The 25,580-nt window shown below is 44.6% G+C and overlaps 1 protein-coding gene across 4 annotated transcripts in view; it reads left to right on the plus strand.

Annotated features, from left to right (window-relative positions):
• The window catches only part of PID1 (phosphotyrosine interaction domain containing 1), an 84,392-nt gene extending 59,157 nt beyond the window's left edge, over positions 1–25,235 (plus strand). For all 4 annotated transcript variants that reach the window (XM_067301463.1, XM_067301464.1, XM_013944403.2 and 1 more), the window contains exon 3: positions 24,523–25,235. In XM_067301463.1, the coding sequence (XP_067157564.1) occupies positions 24,523–24,999 (477 nt within the window). In that variant the 3' untranslated portion in view covers positions 25,000–25,235. The remainder of the gene's footprint in view (positions 1–24,522) is intronic.
• The last annotated feature ends 345 nt before the right edge of the window (positions 25,236–25,580 follow it).

Genomic DNA, 25,580 nt, shown 5'->3' on the forward strand with positions numbered 1-25,580 from the left:
AATGCATTTTACATCAAAGTCAGGGCGAACACAAATATTTTGCCTGGTTTTTAATGACATTACGAAACTGGGAAACTGTTGTTTAACCCGCGTCCCCACCTGCCTCCCCGCGGCCGGGGAAGCGCGGCAGGACATCGGGCAGCACCGGGCAGAGCGGTCCGTGCGGTGTCGGGCGCAAGAGGAGGGCGCCGGGGGCTTGCCTCGGCCCTGAGGAGCTGCCCGCCGCCGTTGCCGAGCGGGCTGACGGGCCGCTGCCGGAGCTGGGGCCCCGTTTCTGTGTGATTCCTCCCCAAAGCGCTAGCAGCTGCTGAGCGGTGTTAGTCCCTCTCGGCGGGAGCCGGCGGGTCCCGGCGCGACGCCTGCGCTCTCGTGCAGAAAACACGCTAAAACTTTTCCGCCGCTTTCCGCGGAGTTTCTCTGGGTGCCGAGGCGGTGCTCCGCTGCCTGTTCTTCGGGAAAGCTACAGACGTGCAGAGCCGGGCTTAACCTCGTCGTTGTGCAACGGCTCGGCTCGTATTTAGCCAAGGTGAATCAAGTAACCCGTGAGGACGAAGCAGGGGAAGGACCGGCTTGTGACAGTTTAACAGCTCACCACACATGAAACTAGTTAATAACTCATGGGTCTTTATGCTGTGATAACATCTGTTTTTGAGAAGATGCACCTTTTCTTTGGCAATCGGCTGGATTTTCCAGCTGCCGAGTCTCAGAGCAAGCTTATTTCAGCTCTTAGATTTCAGGCTGTGAATCCAAGGTAATTCAGCCAAATTCAAAGAAGTTTTCATGTATGTGTATGGTGTATATATGTGTGTATGTGTGCATATACATATTTATTTACTTTTTTAAAGTATAGCGATATAGATCTGACGGAAGAAGTTTCATCCTATCATGTCATGTCAAGAGATCTGTCCATCTCCTCATATACTGTACGGTATGAGCTAATCTTGGTAATGGAAATTTTATCTGTTTCTGTGCAGCCTGAGGAAATGATGATTCCTGTAGTCTCTTTTTTTCTTTTTTTTTTTGTAGTTTTCTTTCAGCCTGACTTTCCCTCAGGCATCCAGCATCTCTCTAGAGGAGATTTCAGCAGCAGACATTAGAGATGGGGAAAGAGTAGCATGATATGAGTCATTAAATAGCAATAAAGAAAAAAGATTATAAACTAGAGCTGCCTCAGAGCAGGAAACACCTATTGTGAATTTTCAGGATTTTTGTTTGTTTTTGGTAAATGCCTGTTTCTCTCTCTCCTTTGAAAGCTGAAAAACGAGCTGGTGGAAGAACTGTTGCACTTTCACAATTAGGGAGAACTTCACGGTAGCGACAGTGAGTTAAATGTCCCCGTTTCGTTCCCTCCCGCTCTGCAGCCCCAGTGGGGTCCTCTCTAATCGAGGCGCTGAGCGCGTTTTGGAGGGGAAGAGAGGCTGCGACGGCAGCTGCTTTGGCCGGCCGGCTTCAGCGCTGAGGGCCGGTGCCGCTGCTGGGCCGCGTTGGGGCCGGGACAGGACAATCCCGACGGTCCGTCAGGAGCAGCTGAGGCTGAGGCAGAGCCTGTCCCCGGCAGCCGTCACCCAGCGTTTTGCCCCGGCAGCGACCGAGGCAGTAGAGCCGCGCGTGAGCTCCCGGCGTGCCGCTTCGGGGCCGGCTTGGCAGTATTCGCTCCTCCGGCAGCCGGCACAGTGTAAATATTTAGGGTGTCCTGTTGGAAAGTTAGCTCTTGCAAGAGCCTTCTGTTTGTAATCCTTCACAAAAGTACGTGTTTCCTGTTACACAAAGAGCATGTGGTGGGTTCCCGTGCTTAAGCACTTTGCAAGTGCGGTCTGAGAACCGTAACGAGCCGGCGAGCCCTGCGCTGCCGCTGCTCTCCGGGCGCTGGCGTCTTTCTCGCCTTGCGTGCCGGGCTTCGCTTACACCTGCGTGGAGCGGGGACGGGGGGCTCCAGCACACTGTCACTCGCTGTTTGTTTCTGGCCTTCGGGGCACGCAAACGGCCCTGCAAAGAGCCTTCGCGTCGCACGGCCGCTGCTCCCAGACCCTCACGCAAGGGACTCGCAGGCAACAGCGAGATCACAGGTTTCTTGCAAAATCCAGGTTTTGTTTGTCTGATAACTTTACCTTATTCCTTTCTCTCTCTCTCCCTCTTTTTTCTTTTCTTTTCTTTTTTTCTAAGATACATTTGTGCTGGCACAGTTGTAGTGACCTTACCTTGTATTGCTATAAATATTTCAAGCATGCCAGGCTGCAGCTGAAGCAAATGATACAAACACAACTGCTGATACCTCCTGAGCCTCCGAGGTTTTCCCACATGGGTACACCTCTCCCATGCAGCAATTTTGGGCTTTACAGGCAGTTTCTTGTTGCTTGAGATTCGTGCCCCTGTATTAATCATGTCAGGACAGGAGTCTAGCCAAGTGGCATGGATTGACGTAGGATGAGTTAATGTCTTATTGAATTAAGAACTAACTGTCTTTTCCTGCCTTGTGTTGTACTTAACAGTTGTTTATGGTCTGATATCATGTTATAATCTGGTTGGATTGTTTCATTTCTTTAAATTGGTGTGGGTGGGTTATTGAAGAAGGCTGGATGTTCAGCTAATTTGTTATAATTAGGATTTATTCAGATAATAATATTTATCATAAAAATGCACTCTGATTACATTTACTAAATGTTACCATCAGCCAGTTACCCCCAGTTACCCTCAAGAGAAAATGAGGTTAGAAGTGTTCCGGGAGGCTGGCCAGCAATTGGGAAAGTTCGTAATAAAAATCTGAATAATGGCATTGCGAGACATAATGTAATCTCCTTTCTGTAGTTCAGACTCTTCACCCACGACATTCTCTCCTGCCCTCTGTTCCCGTATGTTGTGCTACCCAAGAGGAAAAGGAACAGTGCAACTCACTCGGATGATAGTAAGGAAGTTCTCAAATTTTTGCAGTTTTACTTGAAATTCTCCCCATTTTCTTAAGGATTGAAGACGTGAGCCATGCATAAGCGGATTTTCTCCATCTTTCCCTTTACCGCTGTTCTGCTTCCTCCTTCATATCACACACCGTTTCCTGCTGCCGCCTCCCGCCATCTCCGGCGGAGCAGAGCTGAGCCTGGGCACTGCTGCGGGGCTGCGGCAGTGGAGAGGAGGTCCCTGGGAGCGTGAAATACTCGGCGTCGGCTCGGCGGCCAAGCAAGGGGAAGCAGAGGTTTCCCGACGGTGCCGGGGCTGCTGGCTCTTGAGAAAGGCCAGGTTGGAGTGAAACGAGTTCAGCTCCAGCTTGGAGTCACGTGATATTACAAGTACGTAACTAGCACTTCGTCCTCCCGCGATGGCAGCATACAAGTAGTGAGATGCTCCTCTCTTTGCAAGCTGCTCTTTGTGTGGCCTGGTCTTAGTTTCTGATTCCTTCACCGTTTAAAATAGACACGTTGGCTGATGCGGAGGAACTGGATGTTTGAATTAAAAATAAATAAATAAATACAAGCCCCTCAGTGTTTCCAGATCCAAAGCTACCCACCGGTGAAGGTGGGTTACAGCCCATCTTGATGCTTGGCGCGCACGACAGCCCGGCTGTGGGACTGCTGTGCCACCCCGGCAGAGACAGATGCTGCTCTCAGATCGGGAGGTTCCCCTGTGGCGTGTGAGTGTCCCCAGAGCCCCATGGCCACCATTTGTATAAGGAAGAAAAATATTTTTACATGGTGTGAGGCTGTCCTATAAGCAACTGCAGAGCAATTATTTCCATTTTGTCCCAAACCGTAGGCTCTAAGAGACTCCTTTGATGGGTCGTGCGTCCATGCACCTGGTTTTAGGTAGATGGTAGATTCTCCTGCACCAGGAGAGTTTATATTTGGCCAGCAAGTGGCACTCCAGACCCAGCGATCTAACAGGGAAAGGGTATATTTCTGTCAGCAGGTTGCTGGGATCTAAAATGCAATTATGAGGAAGCATATAGACAGCATCAAATCAAATTGAATATCTGAAGGTTAAATTACTATCTTCAGAAATGTATTATAATATCCTGTTTGACATTTCATTATCCTGCTACAATATAAATATCAAATTTGATTAGCTGTCAAGCAGCAACAAAAATAAACCAACACCTTTCCATCATTTTCACTCCAGAAAAATAGCAGAGGAAATTTTTTTCTTTAAAAAAAAAGGGGGGGGAGGGGGAAGGGAACACCAGAAAAGTGGTCACCAAAGGTGGATTAAAGAGTGAAAACATCGACTGAAAATGGTCTTTGGCTGATTTGCTAGAATGTTTGTTTCCCGGAAAGTGCCGTTATCAAGAGCGATGGTGTTGGAGGCAGACGTTCTAGCAATTTTATGCATTGCTGAATATAACCTATTGCTGTTTGGGCAGTGCTGTTTTTTCATCCAGCTTTAGTATTGCTTCCAAGATTCATTTTGACAGAAAATGTGTTGTGCTTACAGGACGAAAACCCCAGTAGCTTGCCCAAGGTTTGTTTTCTAATCAAGCAAAATTCAAATAAAACATCATATTTAATTGACCTTGTTGGCAAAGCTGTTTTGAGCAACTGGCTGTACCCGTGTTTTTAAATTAAGATATTATCATTCAAGCAAACCTCTTGTGTAAATCAAATTTGAGTTACTCTAAATTTATATGGTCCTGTGTGCTGGAATTTAGGCAATGCAATATTTAAAACATTATTCAGTGTCATAACAAATCATCCATCATACTCTGTGGATCTAGAATTGTTTATAACCATTTTTATTACAGCGAACAGTTTCTAGCTTATAGTATAATTATTATTCAAACTATGCGACATCAATCAAATTCTCTTTTGTGAGATTAATGGGTAACTCCAGCCTCCTATTTTACATATGTAACTGTGAAGGCAGCTGTTGCAAGAGGAACTTTGGCAATATTTCTGCATAAATGCACTGGATAGAGCTCTGTTTCCTAATGAAGATGGGATATCTCTGCAGCTAAGAAAGAATTATGATTCCCTCTGGAGTCTGTCTGTCACAGAGCATTATTAAGTTTAATGCCTGGTTTAGAAAAAGAGGGGAAAAGTTGTTCACATCCACTGCAAGCCCATTCCTTGGTTTGCATCGTGCCTGGTGGTAATCACCCAGCTTTGGCTGAGGTGAATGGATGTAGCTTCCCTGACATCTGGGTGACTAAGACTTGCACTGGGCACAAATGTCATCCAGCCTTCTCTAAACGGTCTTAAATGTCAGCTTCCCCCTGTGATGGGGGGTCATATTAGACCAGGACTGGAATTTCTGAGTTTTAAAATACTTTCTTACAGCTTGTAACTGCAAATGCCAATCATATTTTCTGTTGACTTGATGTTTTCAGAAATCTTTGATTCTTTTCAGATTACAGAACTTTATCCTATAAACGACTGTGTACTGTATAGGGGTACACATGCAGGTTGTCTTCTCGTGACATTAAGTACTCTAGAGAGTAGCACGCAAACACTTCAAGAAGAAAATCTGTTATGTGCTTTTTGATTTGTATTCAAGTTGCAAAGAAGGCCATTACTTTCTAGTATATTGCTTAATTGAGATAAAATTAAACATTATCAGTTGAAGTTGTAATATTTTTACAAGAAATTTGTACTGCAATATGAGCTGCATCCTTAATGACTGATAATTGCAATCATTTTGGAAGTATGATGTTTCTTTTTCATGGTAGTAGAACTATAAACAGGTTTAACAGCAGTGTAACAGAAATAGCTTATCCTTTTAAAAAAAGGCTTAAAATGGGAAGTCATTCTTCATTTTTATCTTAACAAATGAAGAGAACACTTTATATTTTCCTCCTAAGTAGCAATGAACTGTCATGGGAAAATATATGACCAATTTCTCTTTCAGGTTTCTGTTTGAGCCTAATGTCCAGTGATGATTTAGGTGTTGAAAGAGGCATTTAAGAAGTAAAGCCAAACATTTGGGAACCTTTAGCACTCCGCTCATGTAACCTGGTGGCCTCCTGCACTTCTTTATCATATGAGTTTCCATTGGTAATGCCTGATAGTTACACAACCAAAGCATACACTTATCCGTATGTAAGTCATAAAATGCTGAGCTGTTAAATACCTTGCTCGCTAACTCTGAATTTTTTTTAAAGAAAGAAAAAGTGTGACTCCCAGGGCCTAGCCTAGGTGTGCTCGGACCCCGGGAGCCCTCCATTTAGCGCTGCGGCAGGGATGAGGACCTCCCAAAGTTGGGCAGGAGAAAGCCGCTGGGAGGTGGTGATGCCGGTGAGCCATCCACCGTGTCCCCTCTGCGCCCCCGTCCTCCCCGTGGACCGGCCCACTCCAGCCGGGAATGTTTCAGGGACGCACTTGGGAGCTGGGAAGGAGTGACGCTTGTACTGCACCTGCGCTGGCAGCGTGGTGGAAGCAAGCTCTTAGTCTGATCTCTTGGGATTTCCAGGCTGTGTTGAAAACACTCTGTTTTAATGTGCAGTGTCCTTTTCCCTTCGGTCTCCTCCTCTGTCAGCTCACAGAGATCACGCATGCCTTGCACAATAACTTTCTGCCATTGACTCACTAAACTGACTCACCCAAGCAAAAGTGTCATCTCTGCATGACCAGGAGTTTTCCTAATAGGTCTCATCCTGCCAGAAGACTTTATAAGCCAGCAGAATGGGCTTTTGATCCCTTTTCCGTTTCAGTTTTAGGGCAACACAGCTGTTGCAACTGGGCCTCAACCACACTAGGGACAAGCAAAGGGTTTATCTTGGCTCGTGGTCCTCCTTCACCATATGGCACCGCGCTCTCACGCTCATCTCTTAGATGAGTGCAATGTTATAGTAGACCCATGTTTCCTTACATGACATTGATATACTGCTGCACTATGCATAAACCCTGTGTGTCAGGCATCTAGCTGTACGTACTAAACCCAGCTTTCCACGTTGAAAACACAGTTTATAAAACCTTTGGGTTTTCTCTTTTTTTTTTTGTTGTTGTTTTTTTTGTCAGGTCTCTGTGAGCTTTTCAGATTTGCATTCAGTCCAGGTCCTTTACTGTGACTGGATATGGGCTGTGCAGCTGAGGAAGAGGCTGCAGGAAGAGAGATCAGAAAGGCTTCCTCATTAAAACTGTGGGATTGCTTCAAATAGCAGACACCAGTGTGCAATGGGCTGTGCTGGCTGTCCCATTTCTGCTTGCTTTCCGTGCTCAGTGTCAGAGGTTAAAATTGTATTTGTTTCTTCCACTTTGCAAACACTGGTGACCCAGTGCAGAACGGGTCAAAGCCAAAACAACCTTCCTCTTTGGAGATGGCTAGAAATAGCTTAGGGGCAGTATGAAATACTTCAGAGAGATGTTTGTCTGACAACTTGGTATTCATGCCATGAACAAGAGCCAGGGCTTTGCAGTTGCTTTAAGTTGTTTTACTGGCTAGTTTATCTTGGTTTTGATAGATCAAACAAGACCCTATCCCAGGTCTAATAAACTTTTTGGAAGGGTATTACAATGCTGTTGCTGAGGATAGGACTGTGTGTTTTCCCTCGGTGGCTTTAGCTGGCTGGAGTTGCCTTGTGAATGCTACCAGGGCTCTGCCCTCTGTTTTTACCCAGGCTGGGTATCCTGACTAGCTTTTAAGACTCTTCTTGTTCCAGGATGTCAAAATCACGTGTTTCTTTCTGCTGTTGCAGCTGCTGCATGTAGTCACTACAAGAGAGCAGAGACTCTGAAAAGCGCTGGTGTGCTATCTGCTGCCAAAATGCAGATTAAATTCGCATGGGCTTGACACTGAGGACTGGAAAGCCCAAGGTCATTTTTGCTATGGCCTTGGTAAGTTCATGATGTCTGTTGCATTGTTATCAGGAGCTGGACATCAGACTATCTTTTTAATTAAAAGAAATATTGTGGTTTCTTAGTAACTTCAAGCTAATCATTTCTTGAAAAAGAGAACAGTAATAGCTCCATTTTACCCAGAGTTGAGTGGGTCTTCAGCATAGGAGATGTTTGGTTATGTGGAAGCGCTAGGCATGAAATAATGTCCTTGAGGTGTGATTAGGGTTTTTGTCATCTGCTGAGAAGAGCATATGAAGTAAAAGAAACGTGGATTAGAAGAGTTTGTCTTCCCTTACAGGTTATGTAGTGATCAAAGAGAGTGATCGTACACTTACCTAAGTCAAGCTCATCTTTAAGTGTTGTGAAATCTGATGCATGTGGCCTTGTCCATCTGCATGGAAGGTTTCATGTTTGTCTTCTGTAGTTTTCTACAGAATTTTTCCAGGACTGAGGTGATGATTGGAACAGCTAACAAAACCGAGAGCCTTCATCTCCTTTTCCATGCTTACAGGAGACCTTCAGTTAGATTTTTCTATTCTTTTACTCTGTGTGTGTGTGTGTGTGTGTGTGTGTGTGTATATTTCGTCTTCATTTCAAAAAAAGAAGGACCTGAAGGTGGCAGCTTAGCTCATTGGAATCAGGAAGAAGAACAAGCAAGATGAAACCTGTTCTTGTCATTGCATCTTTGGTTTAATTACTTCACATGCAAAATCTTGGTTACAGCTGACACCACGTTGTATAAAAGAGTCTGCGTGTTGTGAAGTGGGAAGGACATTATGTCTCCCTTGCCTGAAGCATTAAAGGAGAAGACCATTTTCCTTAGACTCTACAGAATAGTTTGTTGTACATCAAAGAGAAATGTTTGGTTGCCTGATCTCTTCCAGACAGTTTGTAATACAGGTCCAAACCCAATCTGTAAGTAGTAGCCAAAGTAATTCTTGCCTTCTCTCAAGTTTTTGCTTCCTAAACCTAATCATGTTAGTTATGTATTTTTCCAAAGTGCAGTAGCCTAAATAAAGTAGGGTAGATTTCATTTTATGTGTGGTACTGTGCAGTTGTATTCTTGGACCACCTCCAGGAGAGTGCAGGTGGCAGTTCGGCTGGGATCTCATAGCTTCTCCATTTTTATTAGCCTTTTCTGGCTGGTATACTCTATGGTGTGACCCATCCATGAGGTGTACTTGCTTTGGACTGCTCCATGGAATTTCTTTTGTTCACCTTCTACAATTTCTTCCCAATATCTTAAGTTAAAAATATCTGGGTAAACCATTCACCATTCAATCTAATCATTTCTTTGTGACCAGGTTATCTCCATTGGAGTTGCTGTAAGGAGTTTGAGAGTATTGGTCCTTACAGATCATCCAGGGACACCCACACACTACCTTGCATAGGACATGCTCTGGTTTGCCCTCCATCCTAGGAACTCCGGCTGCATATCCAGCAAGGGCTTCCTCAGGGTCGTGTCATGCCCTCTTTCCCTGTTTCACACACTTCCCATCTTCCCTATATAAAGTTGCCACTTGCTGTGGTTTTCTTAGCTTCCATACCCTATGGCCTACATGTGTCCTGAGCAGATGCAGCTCGCATCTGTTTGCATCACCCAGGCTGTGATGGACAGGGATGCTGTGGCACTTGCCCAATGCCAGCATTGCTTTCACGGATAGGGTGGAAGGAAGCAAGCAGAAGTAATGGCAAGGAGGAAAAAAGCAGATGCGAGAAAACAGTGAGGTTACTTGTGCTTCATGAATGCCTCTCCTTTGTATTTGGAGACCTGTTTTCACAAGTGCTAATTTCTGGGTGCTTAGATAGCCAGGACCTACACTGCAAAATGAGTGGAAGTTGTAGCAGGCATTCATGGACCTGTGGTAGATGCTGGTTCCCAAACAGCTCCTCCAGTTTTGCTGGGATTGAGGCATAATGTTTGGCTGACTTCATCCCATGTTAGCATGTGGGTTATTGGTAGGTATCCCCAGCCAGAGCGCTGGGGAGAGGCTGGTGCTGGAGCTGCTTTGGCTCCTTGGAGTGTCCCTCCGCTCATGACTGTCACCACTTGGCGGCATTAGTGGCAAGCACAAGAGCCAACGAGCGGAATAAACGTGCAGTGTGGGGTGCCTTGCTTGTGGCTCTTGCAGTGCTGTGATGATGCAAGATTGGGACCCTGCAGCTTGGGTGCATCTCTAGCAGCCAGTGGCAGTTATGATTCCCTAAGAGACATGGTCATCTCTAAACAGATGTAAAGGCAGCGTGCCAGCATGGCATTGGCAGGACAGTGCTTATAAAGACCCCTTATTGTGAATGAGATGTATAAAGAAAGTCCTGAGCACTGTGATCATTTGAAAACTCTGTGTCCCTTTTTGCAAGGGTGGCTCTTAGCACGGCTAAGGTAGCCAGATTTCCGTATGGGTAATCACGCTGCTCCCTCATAAATTTCCCTTGCAGTTTCACTTGATAGTGCTATTCATCACCTCCTGTTCTCAACTCCGGAGCTGGGTTACACTGGGATGTTTAAGCAGCTGCTGTTTATATTTTAATGATATAGCTTGTTAACTGCTTATTTGAGAAGAAAGATGTTATAAATAATTCAAAGGAATTATTTTGTAGGATGTATGTGTATATCATATCCTGTTAGACTAGCACAGTGTCACTTTATATATGCAGATAGAAAGTTGTTTATATGCACTGCCAAACAATTTTGGATCTTAGGAACCTAAGGCTCTGACAGGCATTACAAGATGATGTATAAATGCAATTTCTGGGCATTAGCGAGTTCATATCCAAAAGGAATATGTTCCAGTTCACTAGCGCTTATTGTCTGAGCTCGCTGGCTGTACGCTGCCATGGGAGGGACTGCGTCGTTCTTGCAGTGGCTATATTCAAATGTGGGGATTTTATTATCTTTCTTTGGTTCTTTTGGGAGGAGGGAGATGCAGTTGTTTAATATCTACAACTTTTTAATTAAAATAAAACTCTTAGCTTGCTAGTGACAAAACATGAAGACAAATCAGAATGACCTGTCTATACTGTCTGCCATAGTTGTTGTTTTTTCAGGTAGGGACTAAATTGTATCTCAGCTTTTTCTCCTGAAAATGTAAACAAAATCCTCCAGAGCAGCTGTCTTGTACCAGCTGCCCCTGCCTGGAGTAAGAGACACTTTTCTTTCTTTTTTTTTGGTAGCTTTTTGGTAGAAGCAAGATGTTTTCTTGTAAGCAAAATTGCCTCACAGGGATAGATAGGTTGGCCTGTTCAGATCTGATTTTTGCATACATGGCTTGAACTTTAATGCTGTTTTTTGGCTTTGCACTGTAATTAAAGAATCTTCAACCTGGTTTCTGCCCATCAAGAGCTACCAGCTTGTTTTGATGAGAAGGCAGCAGAGGAGATGCGTGCAAGGCTGGAGACAGATGACAAATATTGTAGAGTGTGCTTTTACTGCAAATAGCTACGTGTTTAGCAAGAAGTAAATCTAAAGTAAATCCTATATCAACCAAAATACTTTTTTCTCTCTGTTGTGCTATCTCATGTAAGCTTGTGCGTAACTAAAACTAAAATATATGTTATTTTCTATTTAAAAGAATTTCACTGAAATAAGAATAGCTTTGGTAGGAAACACAGCTTGTTAGGAGAGGCTTAGCCCAAGCTGTAATCTTGTGACTGAAAGCACGATGGTGTCTCCTAGCAGGATGAAATCAGACTCCCGAAGAGCAAGTGTTTTGACTTTGCTCACTTAAGCCTGGCTGGGGAAAGCTAGAGAATCTTAAAAGTCAAGAATTTCCTCATTTTTTAATACAAACACCAATCTCTCTTGCCAAATTTCTGTCTGTATTTCTAGGTACTGAAATAGTGGTCAGCTTTTCTTATAAGGCTAGACATGCTGCTGTCTGTGCTCCTTGGAAAATCTCTGTCAGTATCCCAAAGCAAACGGAGCGAGTGCTCTAAAAACCTGGGCCTTCCCGAAATGCCTTAAATTTGGATTCCTATGGTTTGGGGAAGATGAAAACCTTCTGCTGTGAGCGGTTTTGTCCAGTCTCGGCCATTGACTTGGAGCTGTGTCAGTGCGGGCCCTGCTTCTTTATTCTTCCCCTGTGTGTTTGATATGGAAAGTGCTGGAGAAAGTGTAACGTGCTGGTTGCACCACTGCTTTGACGTGGTGCGGTACAACAAACTCTTAAAATGCTCTGCTTGTTCTGTTAAATGCTCTTAGTAGCTGTACAGAGAGTGGTGAGTGTAGGTTGGTGATAAGCTGAGAAGATGAAGCTCTTTATTAGAGAGTTGCAAAACACCTTGTTGATGGAAAGCATTCAAGTAAATATATGTACACAACACTCAATCATCAGACTTCTGAGATTTTTACCAGATATATATTGCATTCATAGCTAGCAATATATTACTAACTTTGGGGTGTTTAAGACCTTACTGTGCTACTGAATGACCTGTCCTCGTAGGGAGGGTGTGTTTGGCTTGGAGACAGTGTCTTATGCAACTTGCAGCATCCTCTGCTGTAGGAAGTTGTGTCTTGTGGCCGCTGTGCAGAGACTCGAGGGAGGTTGGCGCTGCCCGGTGCGGGACCGACCCTGCCGCAGCCAGGCTGCAGCCGGAGGAAACGCGTCTCCAGCCACGCACCCGGCAGGCTCGCTGCCCCGAGGCTTTCTCCTGAGTCCCCGTGGTGGCCAGGCTGCGAAGAAGGAGGCGGAAAATAGGAATGAGTGGCGTTGCTGCTGTCTTTCTTTTACCCGAGTTTCTCTCAAAGCCACATGGGATATAGAGGATGGACGACTGTGGTGCTCCACAGGTTCAGCCATCGTTCTGTTGTGTTTTACCACGGTGTGTTTATATCCTTTCTGTCTTGTTATTCATATAGATACAGAGACGACCCGGCCTTGTCCGAGCGCGGCAGCCGCAGCTCCAGCTGCGCCGAGGTGAGAGGCCCTTTGGCCCTTGCCCTGCCTGTGCTTGCTCGGCGCGGTCGAGGGCTAGCATTGCCTCTCACCTCGGCCGGGCGTCTGCACGTTCTCCTTCTTGCTTCGGACGGCGCTTTCTGCTGCTGTGCGGCCTCAGCGGCTTCGAGCTGACGTGCCTGCCGGGAGGCAGCGGCGCTTTCTCGGAGTGGTGCTGGGATCCGGGCAGCCGGAGAGGGAGGGAGGGAGGGAGGAGCTGCGCCGAGTCGCTGCGGGAAGGCGCCTCGCTGGCAGCGAGGGACCCGGCCACCTCCTGCAAATACCCCGCTCGCAGGGCGTCGCGCGGGGCTGCTTCTGTACCCCCGGGAAAGACGTTATCCACCTGAGCCAAGCCGCAAGAGTTGGGCGATGTCGAAGACACAGGCCAACACTAAATCCATCGTGAAAATAGGGCTTTGGAGACTCTGCGAACCACGGCTTTTGAAACGAATTAACATCTCTATGGCATCATCATCTGCTAGCCTTGTGCTCTGTGGGACATGTTTGTTTGTTTTTTAATCTTTTGTTTAGTCTGCTAACGTGCTGCTGCATTGTTGAGTGGGAAATCTTCAGTTAAATGGTAATATAGTGTCATAAACCTTAGAGGCAATGACACTGTATTCTTTCTGTCTGTGCAGAGCCTGCATCGCTGTGGCCCTCATCCAGAATTTGATAAAGCAAACACAAGTGATAAATTAGGCGTATTTATCTAAGGACTCTCTTAGCAATAAAAAGAGTTGTTTAACTGTATTTTCTTTTTAATAACGTATTTAGTGCTTTTTATTAAGTTGAAATATGTAAAGTCTTTTTCATTGCTGCAGTGAAAAAGCTTCAGCCCAGTGTAGACACAGTATTTCTTCTTCTGCAGCCTCGGAATAAGACTTTTCCTGGAGACGCTATAAATTGTGACAGCTGTAGAAATCTCAAAGGGTTTTGCTAAGTCATGGAACTCATTTCACATGGCAATGCATGAAGAAGATGTAAAACTAATGACTGAGTGCTTTAACAGGAGTCTTTGCAGACGCAGGTAGAGTTACATTTATATTGGGGGCAGTATTTTTGTGGTCTCCCTTTCTCTTTGGGGAATGCATTTCATTTGCTGTGTGTGGAGAATAGCGAAAGGAGTAAGTGCTGCCATTCCTAGGAGTCTCTGTGTCTTTGTGGCTTGTTTCATAAATTTTTTTGAATTTGGCTGGTCTTACAGCACTCAGGGGTAAGAAGAACTGAAATGGTTTAGTTTTCTTTTTTTTTCCCCTTCTATTCTTACTGCAGTGTAGGCCTAATGCTGCTTCCATTGAAGTACAGAGAAACTTTGCAGTCATCTTCAGTTGTCACTGAAGCCAATTGCTTTCCCTTTTGTTCTTAATTTCAGGCATTGTCAAGTTGCACCATGTAGCAAGTGCAGTTAAGATATTTGGTATCCAGAATTGGAAATCTTAACAGCACGGGCTTTGTTCTTTTTTAATACTTGGTATCTTACTTTAAAAGGAAAAACTAGAGGAAATGCAAGGATTTAGTGGAGAATGCTCAAAGAAGGGAATCTTTAGGACAGGTCTTTTAACAATAAAAGATCCTGAAAAACTTGCATTCTGCATGGTTTTCTGGTAGTATTTCGGTGTCCAAAGTGTTGGAGAATATGTAAAATGCTGTGTAAAATGCTTGTAACTCAGTGGAAACAGTGGCCCAAACTATGCAGCCATTCTTGTACTCAGCTTTATGCATGCTCCATTAAGTTCAATTGCATAAGTTTTTGTAGGACTGGTGCCAAGAGGAGCTTTCAGTAGGTTGGAAAGGAAGGGGAGCAAAGTAAAAGCAAACAGCCGGTTTCCCCCTCCAGCCGCGTGCTCCTTCGCTCGTTCGTTATGAGACAACAGCTGTGAGCAACTCATGAGCAAAAAGCTTTCTGAAACACGCTAAGTTGTTTACTCACGTTTCCATGCTTGGTTTCTACCCCATGTAAATGTCATAAAAATGTATAGGAGAAAATCTCCTGTGTAATTTGAACATAAATATGAAGATAGATGTTTGTTGAGGGGGGGGATCATGATCATGCACAGGTATGCTTCTTTCTCCTGACAGAGGGACGTTGTCAAAATGGAGTTTCTGAGATGCTTACAGATAGGTTTTGGAAAGATTTTATCTGAAGAAAACTCCAAGGAATTGCAGCTAGTAGCTGAAGAACAGTTGGTTTTCTCCTCGCTCCCCCGGCTGCCTCCACATCTCCTTTGCTTGCCCTGGGAAGACTCCCAAAGGACAGCGGGAAATGAATTGGTATATACAAGCATGAATCTCATCTCAGTAGTAACTTGGCGTTAAAAAAGGAAGTTATATGAGGCAATGAAAGGAGACAAAATAGGAAGATTAACAAAATGAAATGCAGCAATTAAATTAAAAAAAGTATTTAGGAATAAAAGCAACCATTAGTTTGTACAGTAGGGTGTCCAGCAGCCCTGCTGAGGTCACGTATGATCTGTGTTTTGTTCATTCAGTTATGGCTTGCACTACAACATTTTAAAGTCTGTGTTAGAATTAATTGATTACTTGAGTTTTAAATAGTGCTGAGGAAATCTTCCACTCCAGTCAAGACCCAAGTGTCTCCAAGTGCAAGTAGTTCCAGTTTGCCAGTTCCGCTTGATTTCATTTCAGACTTTTCCCCACAAGCCAACCACAAAAAGAGTTTCCTGTGCAGTGGAAAAATTAAATGCAAAAGCATATCTTTGCGTCGTTGATGGGACGTTGCAGAAAACAATGTGGAGGATGACACAGAGCTGGCTCTTGTTGAGGTCATGCTTGGGCTTAACCATTTTGTCAACTGGGCAGCGACTCCTGGTTGCTGGATGCAAGTAAGATGCTCTTAGGTCTAACTGAGGACTGTAGTTTAATATCCGGGATCGTTTGCAACGAGACTTGCTGAGCAGCAGTCTGATGTGATAACAAGTGAAGAGCTCAGACTGTTGCATTTCTCAGGACTGTGTTTCCAGCGGAGAGCTCCGCTTGCTTCTTTATTTATCCCATACTGGCTATTTGTGTTGTGGAGCCAGCGGGATTTTTCTTGTTTGCTTTTATTTTGTCAGAGTCTACAAATTAAGCTGTCAATGGTAAATCTTTTCTTTTCCAGTGCATTTACTTATTAAACTTGCCAAATGTTGGCATTCCTCTTCTCCCCCACCTCGGCTGTGTTGCGGAGACAGGCATACGGCTCTCCCGTCTCAGAGCAGGTATTTTTTTCTTGCTACTGGGCCTGAGGATTTTTCAAGAAAAGGCCTTTTCCACAGTGCCACAGCTCTTCCTTCTGCTTCCCCAGCTGGAACTACCTAAAAGCATAAAGGCTATTAAAACTTGAAAGAATAATGATGGGTTAAAGGTAACCAGACCTTTTGCATCATTTAAAGGAATTTAGTTGGAGGATTGAGTTATGTCCAGAGCAACTACCCAGTGCTATCACTTTACCTGTTGCTTGTGTATTGAACCCTTTCTGGGACTTAGATAAGAGGGGAACTGGTGCGCTGCCACATCTGAGCAACACATGGAAAAATAACGGCACCTACGACGAGCTCATGGGCCTCGGGGAGGGCTGGACCTCGCGTGGAGGAACAGCTGCTGCAGAGCAACTAGTTCTGTGAAGGAGTTCTGAAGATGTCAAGATCTGAATATATTTCTTGCTGGTTTTGTTTATTTTGTTGGGTTTTGGGGGAGATTTTAGAATTATTTTAAGACTTAGGTTCAGCTTTGTTCCTACGGAAGAGGTCAGAGAGATGCGGGCTCTTGACCGAAGTGGCAAGCAGGTGCTGGTGTTTCCAGCTTTTCCTGGAGCCACTCTTTGATTCCTCAGGATAAATCAGATGATAAATAGCGATCCTTTTCCTAAATCAGAGGGCAGCTCTCAGAGTTGATGGTTATTTTCCATTAAGCAGTTGGCCAGGTCAGTCTGTTCCCACTCTGAATTTCTTCTCCAAAGTAAAACAGTTCTTTGCATATTTCTACAAGCCGCATAACTGCCTTTACTGAGTATTTCTTTGTGCAGAGGAGCCCATGTTTGTGCTGCGAAGGCCGTGGCTAGCTGGTCTGCAGCGTGGCTGCGGAAGCAGTGACGGGCTGGAGGGAAACTGTACGGCCTTGTTTCCTTTTTATTAACTGAGTTAGTTTGCTGGGTCTTGAGCAAACGTTGCTTGAAAGCAGTTCACAATATTTGCTTAGTGATCCAGTGGAATGTCTGGGATATTTTTGTTTTTCCTCCGGAGCCAAAAATCACTTTTCAGCTCTAAATCCTGATGCCACCAGTCTCCGGCAGGATTACCCTACCTGAGAGTGAGGGCAGCTGAGCTGCCGGCCGTTTTGCAGGGAGAGGGGCACCCTTTCTGGCATGGAGTGCTCTGTCCGTGCCAAGAACTGTGTGTGTTAATTAAAGATGTTTTAAGTGGTTTTTTTTTTTTTTTTTTTTTTTTGCATTGCTAACCAAAATAGTATCTGTATGCCTATCTGTGTTGTGGTACAATTCATAACAAGAAATGCCTGTGATTTTTTTTGCCAAATGACTGTGTTGAGGGGGCTGCACAGAGAGTTGCTGTGGTGCGTAGGTGAAATTGGGAAACCAGGAACTAAACCCTAAGTAACGAGGGCTTTCTCGCAGATGATGGCAGTGCTGAAGCAAGCAGGCTGCAGGGCTGCAGCTGCCGTCTTCAACACCGCTTGTGGGGCCAGGAATACCGAACTTGGCCCTTTTGGGCCATCGCATGTGCCGGGGAGGATTTGGGGAGGCTACTTGTAGGCTGGTTTTGTACCTGGCAATCTAGTTTTGCCTGAGTGCTTCAAGACTGATTGCTCATCGCGCTGGAGTTGCTTTGCCATCCTTGACTGCAAGGGGAGACCTGCATACATCTCGAAAAAGAAATGTTGTGTTTTATGGCTGCAGCAGAAGTGGTGGTGCAGGCCATGACAAAACATTGCGGGCTGGACTCCACATTGGTTGAAGTGATTCTGCACCTGAAAATTTTCTATACAAAGATTAGGGGGGAAGGTAACATTTCTTTTCCTCATAAACTCAGATTGGATGTCTGCCTCTCCAGACATGTTCCCAAACACGTGCTGGTTTCTTGGTGAGGGAATACTGGGATAAGTTTGCCCAGACAGAAAGACAGAGTCAGATTATCCTGTCTTTGAAATACTTTGTGTTGCAAGATAGACAGTAATTCATAGGAGGCATTTTTCAATACACATTTTCTGCTGAGCAAAAACAACATTTAAAGACAATAAACATTTTTGCTGAAATTGTTAAAAATACTCCCATTGACAGAAAGTGTCTGCTGCTTAAAGATGAAGCTTTTATGGGGTTCTTCCTTTTCACTCTTTCTCTACCTCTCCCCCTCCCACTTGCTCCTTTCTAGAAAAAGCCAGAGGAAAGAATTAAAAAAAAAGGAGAGAGAAAAGAATGATTGATATGTTTGATCAAACAAACAAAGTAAAAAATATTAGGGGAGAACTTCAAGGAAAGTATTTTCCACCAAAAGAGCTGGCGCAGAGCACCACATTTGCGTGCAGATCTTCTCTCTCATGCAGCAAAAGAGTGAACATAACCGTAGGAGCTTCCCCTTTCTCCGTGAGCAGAAATGCTTTTGTTTCTGCCATCTCCATGCACTTGGACTTTTCTGTGGCACTTACCACATCTCCAAACGCTATGGAGGTAGCTATGAGGAGGGAACGAGGCAGTCAGTTCCAGAAGGCTTTGCCGTTGGGCAGCTGCAATACAGTGCAAAATGTCAAGTTACCTCTCCTGGGTGTTTTTCTCTTCCTCTACTGAGAATGCAAATGGTTGAAGGTTTTGTTAGTACCAAGCGCAATGACATTAAGCAGCATGGGGAAGGCACTGGAGAGCCTGGTGGTTGGCAGAGACGATGCTCGGGGGGCTCTTGATACGGGCAAGGGGGGTCCAGCTGCCCCTGCAGGAACCAGTGGTGCCTGCATGCCGGACTGGACCCGAGGCCGACAAGGGGGGTCGGAAACGGGTTTGTAATTGGGGAGCAGAGCCCTGGGATTCGCACATGAAACTTTGGAGCGGTTTTGTAAAAGGCCCCGGCACGACTGAGAATTGGCAGTTGGTTTCCTTTGGCAGGTGGCGAGATGTGGAAAGTTGGCGTTAGCCTGGCAGTTTCGCCAGGGGTTGACATTGCTGTGCAGGAGCTGTGTTTTTTTTTTCTTTTTTAAATTTTCTTCAGGTTAGGGGGGGCCACTGTAATTTATGCTGTCATCAAACAGACATTTCTACCCATCCCTCCCAGCCCCGCTTGTTTTATTTACTTCAGTGTTTGTGCTTGAAGTATCCTGATGTCTGACCCCTCATGCTTGCTAAGGTTTCATTTCTTGCTTTTTTGTCTTCTAAATGTTTCAGGTAAAAGTGAAATGTAAGTTCTTATCCATTGGATGCAATGTCAGAGGATTAAATATGTTTGAAGAGACAGTGTCTACATTTTAAAAGTAAAAGCTATATCTTTTATCAACTTGTAAAAACCACAGTCAACATCAAGTATTTAGGGGTGGAGAAAATGGTGCAAACTATGAGAGGAGCAGGACTGGGAGCCGGTACTTATGTTGTCTGTGGGGAGCCAAGGAATCTGGGAACTCTTTACACAATTGCAATTTTTAAAGCTTGAATATTAAAATACATCAAGGATGCAAAGTGGAGCATTGAAGGAAATTTGCTATGAGATGGGCCTTGTAAGATGTCTCATTAACCCCAGTTGCCTCACCTCTGAGTGTGCAATATTGTACTGTTTCAGAGCAAACATCAGTTGCAACTAGGCAAGTTTTGAGACCTAAAGAGTAAAAACATAGCTTGACAAAAAAGACAGTGTCGCCCATTATGAAGATTCTGCTTAACATTAAAGTTCCTCTAAGGTAGTTCTAGCATCTCAGCTGGCTTTCACCTTCCCTTCCCAGCTTACAGAGCAAGCCGTGGTACTGTAACGGCTCTCTGGGACCAGCCATAAAATGCTTGGTTTTGTCATTGTCATGTTCTGTGGTTGTGCTGTTTGGGAAAAGAATATATCTGATAGTTTATATCGGGTCCTAGACATTGGTGACTGTAAATATGCAGTGTAAGCTGTTGATGGCTCAGGTTTAGTGCTCTGTTGGTTTTAATTTTTTTCATTTTCTTCATTAACCCTCTTTATTGGTTAATTTTGTTGACAACGACCTCTGGTATCTGTTGTGGAAGAAAGAAACATATTAATAAAATAACTAAGCAGTTCATTTTCCACGTGATCCTTTGATCATATTCCTGAGCAGTGAGTGAGCATAGGGTCCTGTGCATGTACGTGTTCGTGTGCCAGGAGAGCATCTGGTAATGCAATAATTGCCCCTCTTTACAACTCGGCTCTGGTTTCTCTGAGCAACGATAACCTGTGGGGACGGGAATGGGGAACAGAAATTGTGCCACCCAGCTGGCGTGTGCCTAATTGAGGCTCCTGAGTCAGAGCAGTATTGCCCTGGGGTCCGTCCCTCCTCCGGAGGGGAGTCGGAGCTGCGGGCACTCATGGTGTGGTGGGATTGTTGGGGTTTTGTGCTGGACGCTTGCAGGAGCTGAGCTCTTCTGTGTCATGTAATGAGCTGAAAGCAAACTATGTGAAGTCAGTTATGAAGAAAAGAATTTGGAGTACAGAAAATAAACCTCCCGTATTACACCTGACAAATTGGGCTGCGCTAAAAGTGAAAATTTCTATGGCAGCTGCTGCACTGGTCTTTTCAAAGTATGCAGGCTATCAAACGTAGTTATTAAAACATGTATTTTCCCTGTACTCTACTGTACAGGAATGGTTTGAAATGGCAGTGCGCTTTTGTATGTCTGGGACTGGACATGACAGATGACATCTATTAATCTTCATGTACTTTGAAACGAAGCGTCTTCATCAACATCAACAACCTGCAGCTACGTTATGAAAGGGCAACAGGCACCGTGTTTCCCATCGAGGGCACTTTAGTCAGATACCGACATTGGTGTTGGCAAGACTCTAGGGCAAAATAGGGAACTTTTCAGAGCATCTTGGCTTTTGGTAAAAGTTTGAGTTTTCGCAAGCGCGGAAGTGCTGAAACCACAGCTGTATTTATGTCATACATACGTTCGGTGACAGTGGCGTGGCAGGGGGAGGATGGCAAAGGAGGGAATAGTTTGGTCTTTGGTTGGCGAACTTGAAGTTGGAAAGCAAAATGGTTGTACTTCCATAGCTTTACTCTAATGCTGTGTGTGGTCAGTGATTTCTGTGCATTTAAGTAAGATTCTTCCTTTAAGAGTGGGTGTGAGTGAGACTTGCTGGGAGCAGGGGCCAAAGGGCCGGTAGCGTTATGTGTGGGATCACCTTGTGACTGACACCCTAGGGAGAACCGCCTGATAAATCCATCTTTTGCCTTTTTTAGTTTATACTGGTGAAGTACCTGCAGTTATGCACGTTACTAACTAGATCGCTAAATTAGCCAGTTCTAGATTGATTAATGTATGAGATATAACACAGAGATAATACTTAATCACGAAGAAATCTTTGTTCCGAAAGGAATGCTGGCTTTTTTGTGTCAAATACTCATGAACTCTTGCCAGCCCTCTGTGTCCCTGTTCTGTACCTTGCAGGGGACCGCCAAGCACTGAGATGTTAGACGGCTGCCTTAACTATGAGCTTCAGTAGTGCTGCTCTTCTGAAATGCTTGTATCTCAAGTAGGAAATATTTGATTATCTGTTAAAAAAAGTAACATTAGTAGATGTTGATGTTTCTATATGACACACACAGTACAGAAGAGACTTTCAAACAGACGTTTTCACTGAGTATTCTGTCTCCTGTGGACTCAGTGAAATGTCTGAGCACCTTACAAATATTTATGAATGTATCCTCAGGAAAATGAATGTGTTGAACGGAGATCCAAAGTGCTGTTCAAGGAAGCAGCTTTCCCAAGGTTTCCACGCAGTTAGACTGTGACAGAATTGAGACAGTAAGTCAGCCCATGAAGTCCCACTTTGGTAAACAAGCCATCATCCCATCCTTCTTATTAGTTATTTTTGTCTTGCCACTTTCTGCTCTTCAGAGTAATTCATCACTCTTCTTCATCTAATAACTTTATTTGTAAGAAAACCTTTTTTTTTATTTTTTTAACTTCACATTTAGGCAGCCCATTTAGGGACTTAGAGCAGATAGGGATTTGCTGTTAGTAGTGAGGAAGGAGCAGCGAGAACATCGAACTCAGTCTGCTCCCGTGCGACACCCAGCTCCGGTCCTCTGCTGCCGAAGCTGTCGAGGGCGTTGCTCTGTAGTCGTCCACGTGGAGAAGCTGGGGTGCTGGGGGTGGACTGGCAGCGTTGAGCTCAGCTGTGTGGCCTGCCTGCGAGGACCCTTGCTACTGCCTTCTAAGCGAGCCGCGCTGCCGCAGCTCTGCAAGGACGTCATGTGCTGTTGGAGACACACTGAGCTTTCTGCCCCTCTCCCCTCCGCACGCCACGGAGCCGGGCAGCTCATGCGCTGCGAACGTTTTCCTCTTGCAGACAAGCCAGTAATGAAATAACTCCCTGCATTTACAGGGCTTGGGCTTTGCACAGTGCTAGGTGCTTATGTGCATTTCTTTGCACTCCCGAGCGATACCGGTGTGCTCTGAACAGCCACTGGGGAGGGCAAATGCTGGCGTGGTGGCAGCGTCCCTCCCAGCCTGGGAGTCGTGGCCGTGTTTGGGCAGTGACGAAGCGCCTGAGCAAGAGGCCGGTTCTCTTCTCCTGGGGGTTTAAAGGCTTTCCGCAAATCCCTTTGAAGTCAGCGAGGGACTCCTCCTCCTGCAGCGGGCTTTGAATCCGGCCCAAAGTGCGCGATTAATTTGCAGTGTGTGCTCTGGCCTTTTATTAGCTGAATTGCAAATGCAAAATCGTTCTGACCGACCCTTTGGAGAATAGATCGAACAGTCGTGGACATGGAGATGGGCACGCCGCTCTTGCTGTTTTCAGAGCAACGTGACTGCGAGTGCGAGCTAAGCTACCCCCCAGCATGTCGCAGGCACGTTCCTGCTTGGTCTTTTATGTGCTGCTTGTATGTGCTTAGTTCACGTTATGAGCGCTGAGGCTTTCTTTTAAGTTATTCTACAGGACTTTAGGGAACTTCAGCTCTCATCACTAATAAAATAAAATAAAACAAAACACTGGTAGGTCTTGCATTGCTAACTGTTCTAGCTGTTGTGGTTCACACTGTTGAAAAAATATAAAGCTTTATAAGATTTAAAATATTCCCAGTGCAAAGCGTGAATATTTATAGGCAAAGAATATGACTTCCTATTTTGCAATGTCAGTGTGATGAAATTTCTTTCTTGGCTGGCATGTTAAGCCACATGGACTTCCACATAATGTTTTATAAGCTTATTCCTAATTATGGCTTAGTTTAGGTCTCCGAGTTTAACAAAACAAATGAAGTTTGCAGCAAAATATTTTTCTGGTGGAAAATTTTGTTTTTATGGAATGAAACTCTTGTATTCTTCATGGATAAGATTTCTGAAGTGTTTAAACATCTGGAAATCCCATATTTTTCTTTACATTTTTTAATGCATATCAAAGATAAAAATAACTGATACCGTGTGTTCAATACTGCATTTTGAAGAAATTATTTTGAAAAGCAAATGTAGTTACTTTTTTCCAAAGCCTTCGGTAAAATGCTCATGAGATCATAAGAGACCAAGCAGGAAGCCTAGGATTTGGTCTCACACAGTTACTGCTGCAAGAGACAAATTAGAAGTAATTTTGCTTTCATATATTTACTCTTAAATGTGGCGTTCTGACAACAGCAATAAATAGAATCATCTGCATAATTGTATTTATTTACTTGTTGATCTATCTTTTTAAGAGAAAATCTTTCTTTTCCCAGATAAAATAATCTTCCATTCAGCTGTAGAGGAAGAATGTCTTTTTACAAGCTGTGTGGCCGTGGGGGAATGTTTCTCCACAGGGTTCATATGACATTTTAATATGGGCTATTCAGTGAATTTGATTTTTGGTGAACAAAATATGGCAATGGCAGTCAAGACTCATTGCTTTCCTGTACAGATTGGCTAACAGGATATTTACTCAGCAGAGCTAGACATAAAAGCAAAGAGATGATGTGATTAAACTAAGCTGGATTTAATACTAGATTTTTTTAACAGGATATTTCCTTAAATCAATTTAAGAAATGTCTCAACCCTGCAGTTCACAAGGGAAGAGAGAGTTTTGAACATTTCTGAGTTATTCCTGGCTTAATACTTCAGTAGAAATAGTAGATGTGGTGGAAAAACAGGATCATTTTGGAAAATATATTTAAATAGTTTAAAATTCTCTGCTGTGATCATGCATTTCTGACCCCCTGCAGCCTTACATTGTGAGACGGAGAATGTCTCAGTCTCCCTAATGTTAACATTAGAAATATGATACAAATAAACCATTAGAATATAGTAGAAAAATTAAAAGTGGTGGTTAGCAGCACAGTTACCTGGGGGCTAGTGCACTGGCACTTAGCAGTGCTTTGGCACTTAGACTTGCTAACACGCGCTTAGCGGTGCAGCCATGGGCTTTAAAGCTGGGATCTCCAGATGGGCTGAAGAGAGAGAAATCCTGGGAAATTCAGAGAGACTGAACATTTTTAACATCAGGGTTTGTCACTGCTTGAAGACAGACATACCTGGAAACCAGCTTGAAAACTGCTTTTCTGAAGGTGATGGGGAGACAGGGAAGTCTGGGAGGGAGTTGCTTTTATTTTCCAGGTAAAGGACTAAGTTCCCCAAGATGGCAAAAAGCATCACCAGAGTCTACTGTCTGTATTTCAGCTCTTTCTACTCTTCTTTGCAGGTGACATATTTGGGTAAGATTTCCACAACAGGGATGCAATTTTTGTCAGGCTGCACAGAGAAACCAGTCATCGAACTGTGGAAGAAGCACACGCTCGCCAGGGAGGATGTTTACCCAGCGAACGCCCTGCTGGAAATTCGCCCTTTCCAAGTCTGGCTGCACCACCTGGACCTCAAAGGCGAGGCGACGGTCCACATGGATACCTTTCAGGTCGCACGCATAGCCTACTGCACTGCTGACCACAACGTCAGCCCAAACATCTTTGCTTGGGTGTACAGGGAGATCAATGATGACTTGTCCTACCAGATGGACTGCCATGCCGTAGAGTGCGAGAGCAAGCTGGAGGCCAAGAAGCTGGCCCACGCCATGATGGAGGCCTTTAAGAAGACTTTTCACAGCATGAAAAGCGACGGCCGGATCCACAGGAATAGTTCGTCAGAGGAAGTGTCTCACGAATTGGAGTCTGATGATGGCTGACTGAACGCATTCACGGTTCAGCAAAGGCAGAAATGGCCAAGGGAATGAGAGCTGATAGATGAATATGCAACAGTTGAAATTGGGGAATGAAAAGACTGCCAAACACTTGGCTGACCAGCTTTTTAAATCAAAAGAGCAATTCAGTACCTAAAGATATGCATCATTAAAGTAATTACATTACCTTGAAATCTGCTGCTGTTGTAAACGTGAGAAAAAAGCTTCTCCCCCCCCCCCCCCCCCCCAGTCTCTCTCACCCACTCATCACTGACCCTTTCTCATCTCTGTAGTTCAGGTGCATACTATGAAGTAGATTCATTCCTGTTTGTCTTATAAAAGCAGTCAGGCAATTTTATTAGTTGCTGCTCTGGCATTCATAGCTGGGGGCTGATGCTGATCCAGAAGAGCAAGCAGGACAGGAAAGCCCTAATGAGTCCAGGAGAACCTTTCTCCACAATGTATCACAAAATCCTTTGACCCTATGTAGGCTAAAACAGCCATATGCAGCCTTTTAGACTATTGGCCTGGCGTTCTGCAGTTAATTCACACTTCACAGATTAAAAAAAAGAAAAAAAGATGCTTGT

This window comes from Apteryx mantelli, chromosome 9, assembly GCF_036417845.1.
Source record: "Apteryx mantelli isolate bAptMan1 chromosome 9, bAptMan1.hap1, whole genome shotgun sequence".
Taxonomy (NCBI): Eukaryota; Metazoa; Chordata; class Aves; order Apterygiformes; family Apterygidae; genus Apteryx; species Apteryx mantelli.